Consider the following 9,423-nt stretch of genomic DNA (forward strand, 5'->3'; position numbering starts at 1 on the left):
TATCTGGTGCCACTTTTTACCCTGTAGTAGGTACGTAGTAGAAATAGTTGTAGATTATTGGCACTTTATAATATTATAGGGATAGGTAGGATCAGCAGGAGAAAGTAAGTATTAATCCCTGTTAAAGCAGAAATACTTGAATATAAATCAGCAGAATTGCCTCACACAATAGCAAGTTAACACATAATTAACCAAAAGAATAATAGTACTTTTTAATCAATTAAAATTAGGCTATGGGTAGTTAATTTATTCATCCCTTATCGTACGCTACTCAATTTCAGTTTAATGGGGTCCTTATCTGGTTGGATATGACTGGTGGCGGCGTTAAGGTTTCTTCTACCTGGTTAGTTCGTGGAGGAGCCTTTTCCATTACCCAGTTGTCCCAGTGGATCACTTGATAGATTCAACTCTGGATCAACTTGTAACCAAATGGATCTTTACTCGATACCCCGATGGATGTTTACGCGGTACCCCGATCTATGATAATACCGGAGCAAATCTTTGACTAGTTGCAATATTTTTATATTCCTTATTAGCAGTGAAGTAGTAATTAGCACCCTTGACATCACCACTGATCTAAATTTTGTTAGTCATATTCCTTAATTAAATTAACGGGATACAGGAAGGTTAGTGGGATGGGGAAAGATAAGTAAACAATGGGAGCATAAGAGTCGGTACATATAAATACATAATAGACCTATCGCGTATTAGCGATAACACAGTTGTAAATGTAATTCCTGTAATGTAATTCATTCATTTGGAAGGCATACATACATATACAGTAATACATGCATATATAGATAAAGAGAGTGAATGAAATATTTTGTTATAATAAAATGAATTATCGATTTCTGTTATTCTATAGGGTGTGTCTACTTACGGCCCAGGCGAAAACTATATTAATTATTACTCACTAAACGTACTAGTTTTAAATTGCACAATGTAATTTCACCACTATAAGATTAAGATATTTATTCCATACCCCTGTTCACACAATGTTTCCCGCTAAATAGAATTTAGAGTGCACCACTAGAGTAGGTATGTTGGTGATAGACATGATGAAATGGGAGAGATGACGAGGTAGCCGAGTATTTGCTTATATCGAAATATGACTGGAGTTAGAGAATCCCAGAAACCAATGATGTTCCAGGATTCGTCAGTGCCAGGATGTGACTGGTGATATTCTCGAGACCAATCATCGCGGCTGGCGTCAGGAAATCTTGTGTAATCCTAAGATACTTTTAGTATGGCCCTTTGATCACGAGCGGTCGATTATTATTCGCCATATGGCTCTCACGCCTATCGGCTGGACGTTAATTTATGCAGTGTCATACTTGGGCAGACTTGCAAGTATAGCAGATGTCCTTTAATTATGCTGAGGTAATAAACCCTTAAAGTATTGAGTGCCAATGTGAGAAAATATGTATTGAGTTATTTCGAAATCCCGAGAAAGTTAGGAAGGATCACTACAATATATTTATTATATGAACGCATGTGTATATGTATAAGCGCTTCCGAGCACTTTTGGTGGAAAGGGGCACTATAGAAATTACGCATTATTACACGTCGTCCAAGACCGATTTGAATTTGCCAATAGAAGGAACGAAATTGACGTTACTCAGCTCTTTGCTGTTGTTTTTAGCCAGCCATTTTTAAGAGTAGTTCTCACTATATCCTATCAATCAATCATACTATAAACGTTCAAGGTTACACATTCACATAGCTTTGTGTGTCGGTACGTTATCTTCGGCTGTTGGATGCTATATGAGTATTTTAGCTAAACGCATAGTCAACATTTTTTTTAAAAACGGGAAATGTTACCGCTCTCCTCCAACTGACGGTAAAGAAGGTTGTTTCACATTACGTCCTGTTCCAAGAAGTGTGTCAGTGCGTCGGTGTCGCGCAGAGATTTTTCACGGTGTCGCGACTCGTCATCAAAAGGTCAAAAGTCAAGGCCAAAGTCAAAAGTAAAAGGCGTTCTCCTCCAGTTTTGAGTTTTGATGACACTGTCTTCTACACATGTCAAGAAATTTATTCTGAAAATCTTCTAGGACAAGGAGTAGAGGGAAGATCTATATTTGTATGAAAATGTTTGCAGCGAGGAGCATTTCGCGATTTTTACCTCATGTATGTTTACACAAGGAGTGCTCAGCTGCACTGGCACTTTCACTTATTGCTTCTTCAGTATCTCTGTATATTTTTCTAGACAGTAGAGTAACTGTAACTGTAACAGAAGTAAGAATAAGAGACGCACTCTTTAAGTAGACAACAGAGGCGCGCGTCTATCTTACTAAGATGATGATGATGATATTGATGCCGGGTTTTTTTTCTTCTTTTCTTTCTGATGACTACTATTACTATGTTACTAGAGTGCATCTGTGTGAGTGTGTCTATCATGTCAATATTGTATTGTTATAAATGTGTAACCAAAGCCAAATGACAAATTGCCACTTTTTGAGGACAATAAAGATATATTATTAAGTAAGAATAGTACCTATAAGTATAAGTGTCACTTTCGTTAACCACATGACTTCTGAGTTAAAAGTTTGCAGTGCATCATAATGCATCCATTCATCAAGTCATTTTGCCAATGCACGGTTTACTCGAACTACGGTTTCCTCTACCTGATTTGCATGTCCCGAAGAGTTTGAGGAAAAAGTGTTGGAGTGTATTATTTCACTTCTTATCCATTGCTTTGGATGATCCCAAATTTCGGAAGATCCTAAGCAGAGTCATAGTAGTCTTGACACCTGATAATCATAGTGAAAATATGACAGGGGATTGGTACTTCACCCCGATTAAAAAAAACAAAACAAACAAACTTTCTTAAATTGACCCCTGCCTTCCCTCTTTCTTCTGCATGCATATAAAAGAGACTAACCGTTTTATTTTCTGTCTTTGAATAATTCATTTTTAAAACCAGATTCATCAGACAACGTCTTGTTTGCCAAAAAGTTTTAATAATCTTTTTGGTTCCTGTCATAGGACCCTCAGTGTCAGTGGAATTTTCCCTCCAATCGCTACTCCATTCAACGACGATGAATCAATTGCCTTTGACAAATTAGAAAAAAATATGGGAAAATGGAATGAAATTCCATTCAAAGGTAAAACACTTTTTAAAAAAATATAATTGAAAAAAAATGATTTGATGTTAGGATGGAATAAAATTTGTGGTATAAGTAATTTTTTATTTTAAAAAAGTTAATTGTTTATAATATGTTATCATTATTTTAAAAGATCTTTTCAATCATCAGTCCGAAAAGCTATTTGGCTTACAGTAGATGGCAACAATGTCTGGATGGCAATGAATACAGTTCGCAAAATAAAAATAGTTCCAAAACAGTTTCAAAAGAAGTATAACGCCAGTGATGAAAAAAAAAAGGATAACAAACTTCTTAGATAGCTCATTATCTTATAGAGACAGAACTTGAAGCTGAACAGATGCCTCATCATTGTCATCACCCACTCTGCCAATGCTAATATTGCCAAATAGATCTTGTTTGTATGTTAGAAAATGATTTGTTAATTGTCCCATGAAATGTTTAATCAAGCTCAATTTTTAAAAAGTGAGAAATTATCTGCAATTTTTAAAACATATGAATTAAATGAGTATATTTTAAACATGTAATAGTGATCTATCAGTGCCTGAAGGCCCACAGAGTGGAGTTATTCCTTGAATTTTAATTATTTTTTTTTAATGCATGAAATGCATGTAAAGTAAGAAGTTGCGAGTACCCTTTGGATAGGTTATTGAAAATTATTTTCTGTCGGGTCTAAAAGCCCAAGCTCTCCAATCATTGCTGAATGGACAGCAATATTTTTGTTAAAATGTTCATACTTTGCTCTGGCACTTCATTTTCAGGTTATGTGGTACTTGGCTCTAATGGTGAGTTTGGATATCTGAACTGGGATGAGAGAGTCCAGATGGTGGAGACTGTAAGCAAGCTGGCGGCTAAAGAGAAAATGATAATTGCTGGTTCTGGCTGTGAATGTAAGTTCAGTTCCTAAGTGTAAACATGTTTTTTAACAGTATTAATGATTATCTTTGATAGAGGGTCTTGATAGCTCAGTTGGTAGAGCACGCTTTACATACAAAGAGATCGATCTCCGGTGAAGTCAAGATGTTTTTCTGACCACCCTGTCCACCCAACAAAGACTGGGTAGCTGGGTCAATTAGATCTGGCAAAAAGTTCTTTACGATAGACCAGCATCCTATCCAAAGGGCAGTAAGCAATTGCTCTTGTCCATTTCATGCTATAGACTGTAACAAACTCCAGCTCCATGGGCCTAATAGCTCTGAAGGATTACTCTTTTATGTTTGACAACTCTAGATTGATGTGAATTCAATGAATTGTAAATAATCTTGTTAAACACTCAGTCCTCTGACTTAATTCTCTAGTATAAGTTTTAGTATGACCTTTCCTTGTCAACAAACAACAAACTATTACATGATTACATGTCTCCTATCCATTGCACCAGCTGCACATAATCCCAGTGTCGTCAGTGACTCAGTGGTAAGGTGGATAGTCTTTTACAATTTTAACCTATGTTAGCGTGGTTAGTGATGGAAAAGGTTACATTGACCACAAAACTGTGGCATTGTGTCCATTGATTACCCATGTTACATGCAATGCCCTACTCGACTCAGATGCATATCAGTGCCTCGCCGAGTCCTTGTAATAAAAAGGATAGCGAACAACAAACTTGTATGGTATGACATGAAAATTTGACTTATTTGTCAAGATGAAGGAATACATGAAGCATGGAGAAACTCATTCACCTGGAGCATTGCCGCAACTTATGTATCATCTTTGCTTTTGTGTATGCGTATATATGCGTGTCTGTGTGTTCTATCAACTCTTCCATCCTTAATTCATCCAATTATATCTACTTACTTTTCACTCACCAAAAGAGCAGTTCAAGCAATAGTTTTGATCTGTTGAGGGTAGAAGAAAATCAAAGCGCGATCTTGACAGGGGATTTTGTGTGATGAGTAGGGTATTGGATAATGTCAACTGGCCTTTCTAAAGGTTCATTTATTATTATTATTATTTCATCAACACTGCCGGTAAATGTCATTGGTCTAGTACACTGACAGAACATATTTTTATTTTGACCAGAATGTTTAAAAAAGAACAAAATTTAAGTCAAGTGATCGAGTGGAAGCTGCTTAAAGTCAACACTCTTACAGGCCTGTAAATTTTCAGCCCATAGGCTGATGTCTGACTTTTAACAATTATTGTCAGTTTTCAGTCTTTCAACTGTCAACATTGCAGTTACTGTTATCTTTGTGAATAACAATAAAATTTTATGTCATGTTTGAGTTTGAGTAAATTCAAATCTCATCTGAAAAGGGTTAAATAATCCTAAGTTTTATTGTTTTTTTAAAACATATTTAAATTAAGCTTTGAAATGTAGTTTATGATATTGTGATTCATTCAAATGTGTGGAAGAAGTCGTTAGAATAGTGAGGTGATGAAGTTTCGAAGATAAAATGTAAACAAAAATGAAAATGTTCTTTATTTCAGCCACAAGAGATACTATACAATTGACTAAACAAATGGCAGAAGCAGGAGCACAGGTTGCATTAGTTGTCAATCCGTTCTTCTTTAAAGGCAGCATGAACAATAGAGCTCTCATCAATCATTTCACAAAGGTAGTTAATGATCTGATTAAATAATTGTGTACACATAATATCACAGTTTTTCATTAGTTTAAAATCAAAATAATGATTTTTAGAAAAATGTGATTCTCACCTGTTTCTTGTTACATAAAGACTCCATTTTCAGTCTCAACTCCTCCCTGAGCCTATAACATCCACCCAACATCATTCTTCTTGTTGATAGTTGTCTCAAGTTTGTTTTTGGTATTTGAGTATGATTGAAAAGAAAAATAAATGTATTTATATTGAGAGAGGATTCTAGATTGAGGGTGCTACAAAGTAAAAATGCACATTCTGAGAATTTTGTTTTGTTCATTATTCTTTCTAAAGTGGTATGTTATGAGGAGCGGAGAGCCCCAGGTGGCCTGTACACGGATATCAATGACACTAGGTATTGTGGTGCTAAGCCATGAATACATTTGAAAATTATACAGGCCATCTTGAACTTAACTCTCCTCTCGACAGGAAGCTAATGTAGCTGTTTAAAAACAGGGGTAATATTTTCTCCACTATTTGTCCCAGTTATGATTCTAGCAGTTTTGCTTTGAAGTTTTTGAAGTTTTGTCAAAGTTGACAAGGGGAGACCAAAAAGTAGAGAAATACAGTAATCAATTCTGCTCGTTTTGGTTGTTTCCAATTTTCAAGAGAATAATGACAGCATGTAAACACGGTGATATGATTGATTATGCTGTCGGCATAGCGGTATGAATTATGCAGTTGTCTATTTGATGTCTTGGTAATAGATTATGTACTGTTAACTTTGGTCTAATGACAAAGTCTCAGAATTAAACTCTCGGCATCTTTTATTGGTTTAAGTATTATCTACTTTTTTTGTTGACATAATGAAGGAATGTGTGATATCAGTGTTTTTGACTTGTTATAAAGTCGAGCATAGTCAGAGATTAGAAGGATACTACTGTTGCAAAACTAAGGCTTTAATGACCAAAATTTCAATGAATCAAGCATAAAAGTTCTTATAATTTGAAAGACCATATGTATTTTGAAAGATTTGTTGCATTATTGCCGTGCATTTCTGAATACCATTTATCACAATAATAATAATCATATTCATCACCATCATTGATATTTATCATCCCTAAAGGTAGCAGACCAGAGCCCCATTCCAATCCTGGTGTATAACGTACCTAGTAACACTGGCATGGACATTCCACCTGAAGTAGTAGTCAATCTAGCAAGTCACCCAAACATCATAGGCATGAAGGACAGTGGTGGAGATGTATGTATCACAAATAAGATGGGTCTCAGTCTTAGAGGACACTTTCTGTTTGATAGTTATGATTTTCTCATAAGTTTTCAGCGTAATTTTTATTTATATTTTTGGTTACCTCCTGGGTGCACCTTTTTACTGAGAAGGACTTTATCCAACTGATTGATTTATCAGAACTTTTGTGATAAAAATTTTCTGAAAGATTAAAGTGTGCCGTGTGTGTAATGGAGACAATATTTATTTCAATATTACGGTTCACTAGATTCGATAAAACAATAAATGACAAGCTTTCTACATAAATTGATACATAAGCTGATTGAAAGAGAATCAATTTGATATGATTTTGGAATGTTTGTCTTTCCGAATTTCAATTTATTTCTCTACCCTCGCCCTTTGTCCAAACAACTGAAGAATTAACAACACAACTCATTTTCAGAGGCTATTTTGAATATTGGGGAATGAAATTGTCACTGATTCTGATTCCCTTCGTTGGATCCAACACAATGAACACTACTATGAGGAAAACTCATATGTAAACAATATTTTTAAGGGCTCGATGATTTCCAGGAATGAACAAGACCCTCAAATCACACAGCTGATAGAAGCAATAAACCACAATGCTGAGATGTATGGCTATTTGTTAATTATTACTTTGTTACGAATCAAGGACTGCATTGGGTTGCAAATTCATTCAATCAATTCTAGATGCTAGTCTCTCAAATCTCTCTTGATCATTTGTCAATGTTTACCTGTTGAAAATTGAAAAAAAAATAATTGTGTTTTTGGTTTCATATATCCTCAAATTAACTTAAAATTTTTGTCTTTTCACCACATTTGACATAAAAATGACATTTCATTACCGGCTGATTTGGTATCAAGAAACTAATAAATAGAGGTGCCTAAATGAGTCAATAAAATGGAGATTCTGATAAAGGGAGTAAATCTGACTCATGAATTAACAATACAAAATAAACGACGTTTCGGCCTTTGGCCTTTCTCAAGTAAACACAAAATATTAGGTACAAATTTGTGTCTGGGAATTAAACACATGTGTTGGTTTCTTATGAAATGTATATTCCTACGAAGCCTTAAAGAGTCATTCTTCATTCATTTGCTATTGGAATTTTGTACTAACTTGTTTTGCAGATCACTCGCATTGCATCCCTTGTATTCCAAACATCGTCAGAAAACTTCCAGATACTGGCAGGCTCAGCAGGGTTTCTGTTGTCTGCATATAACGTTGGTGAGTTATTGAGCAAATGCTATTTTTATAAAAATCTTTGAGGAGAGAGATATAATAAAAAGAAAGCTTTTTTTATGAAAGAGGAAAAAGTTCTTGGCGAATCTCTCAAATCTGGGACATTGTGGAGTCCCAGGTTTGAGAATTTTTGCCAAGATGAGGGTTATTGAAATCGATCAGTATTTGAAGGATGAGTTTTCTGACCACCTTTTTAAATACGAGTTTATCCAGAGTACAGCATTTAACTGGTTAATCAGAAAAGGAACAAGTGAATCATTTTATTGGTATATTATTCTTGATAGCTTGACAGGGGTGTTTTCAGTCTGATTTATATAGTTAATCCTTGAGAAAAAAACAAAACAATAAAGCAAATAGGACCCTAGGTTTCCTCTGAAGAAATTTAAAGATTAAATCAACAAGCCTAATACCATAAGCTTACAAATCATTAGTTCGACCTAAAATTGAATATGCATTCACTATTTTGGACCCACACACAAGACACTTAGTTGATAAACTGACGGCAATTCAGAGACGAGTCGCTCGTTTTGTTACAGGAAACTATGAGAGAACATCAAGTGTGAGCAGCATGATTGATCAACATGAATAGAAGTCACTCCAAACTAGTAGGAAAATAGTACGCCTGACCATGATGTTTAAGATGGTGATGATGTTTAAGATGGTGGTGATTTCAAATTCTGATCTCCGAACACCGACATGAACATCCAGGACTTTCCACATGGACAATTTCATCCCCCTGACATCCACCAAAGACCTCAGAAAATTCTCATTTTACCCCAGAACCATCACAGATTGGAACAATTTACCCCGGGAAGTTACATCTGCACCCACTTTAGATTTATGTACAGAGATTCTAGATTACTGCTGAATTTTCACCTTAATGTTATTGTTCATGTCAAAATCTTCATGAGTGAAGGTGGACATTAAAGGAAGATTCAGAATTACCAGGTTATTTTTGATTTGTCTCTATTAAAGTTTGTGACCATTTGTTTCCATTATAATTTCATAACCTAATTAACTGAAATAATGTTGCTCTCTGTTCATTCTGCTACCACTCTGACTTTATTGTAAGTATTAATAGTGTGTGCTTGTGTGTATAAATACATATTGTTTCCTTTGTGGCATAGGATGTGTTGGTGGTGTGTGTGCTTTGGCTAACGTGCTTGGACAAGAGGTGTGCAAACTTGAGGAGCTGGCCCATTCAAATGACTTGAAGTCAGCCATGGATTTACAGCTCAGACTAGTGGGACCGAATGCCTGTGTAAGTTATACCAT

At 35.4% G+C, this 9,423-nt stretch overlaps 1 protein-coding gene across 1 annotated transcript in view; it reads left to right on the forward strand.

The window, feature by feature from the left end:
- Positions 1–1,948: 1,948 nt before the first annotated feature.
- Positions 1,949–9,423, forward strand: part of LOC144966438 (4-hydroxy-2-oxoglutarate aldolase, mitochondrial-like) — an 8,353-nt gene continuing 878 nt past the window's right edge. Inside the window, exons 1-7 of the mRNA XM_078902958.1 lie at positions 1,949–2,127; positions 2,924–3,104; positions 3,863–3,991; positions 5,529–5,656; positions 6,765–6,899; positions 8,037–8,133; positions 9,276–9,409. Of these exons, the coding sequence (XP_078759084.1) occupies positions 2,083–2,127; positions 2,924–3,104; positions 3,863–3,991; positions 5,529–5,656; positions 6,765–6,899; positions 8,037–8,133; positions 9,276–9,409 (849 nt within the window). The 5' untranslated portion in view covers positions 1,949–2,082. The remainder of the gene's footprint in view (positions 2,128–2,923; positions 3,105–3,862; positions 3,992–5,528; positions 5,657–6,764; positions 6,900–8,036; positions 8,134–9,275; positions 9,410–9,423) is intronic.

The sequence above is a fragment of the Berghia stephanieae genome, chromosome 2 (assembly GCF_034508935.2).
Source record: "Berghia stephanieae isolate SIO BIC M18660-M18661 chromosome 2, UCSD_Bste_1.3, whole genome shotgun sequence".
Taxonomy (NCBI): domain Eukaryota; kingdom Metazoa; phylum Mollusca; class Gastropoda; order Nudibranchia; family Aeolidiidae; genus Berghia; species Berghia stephanieae.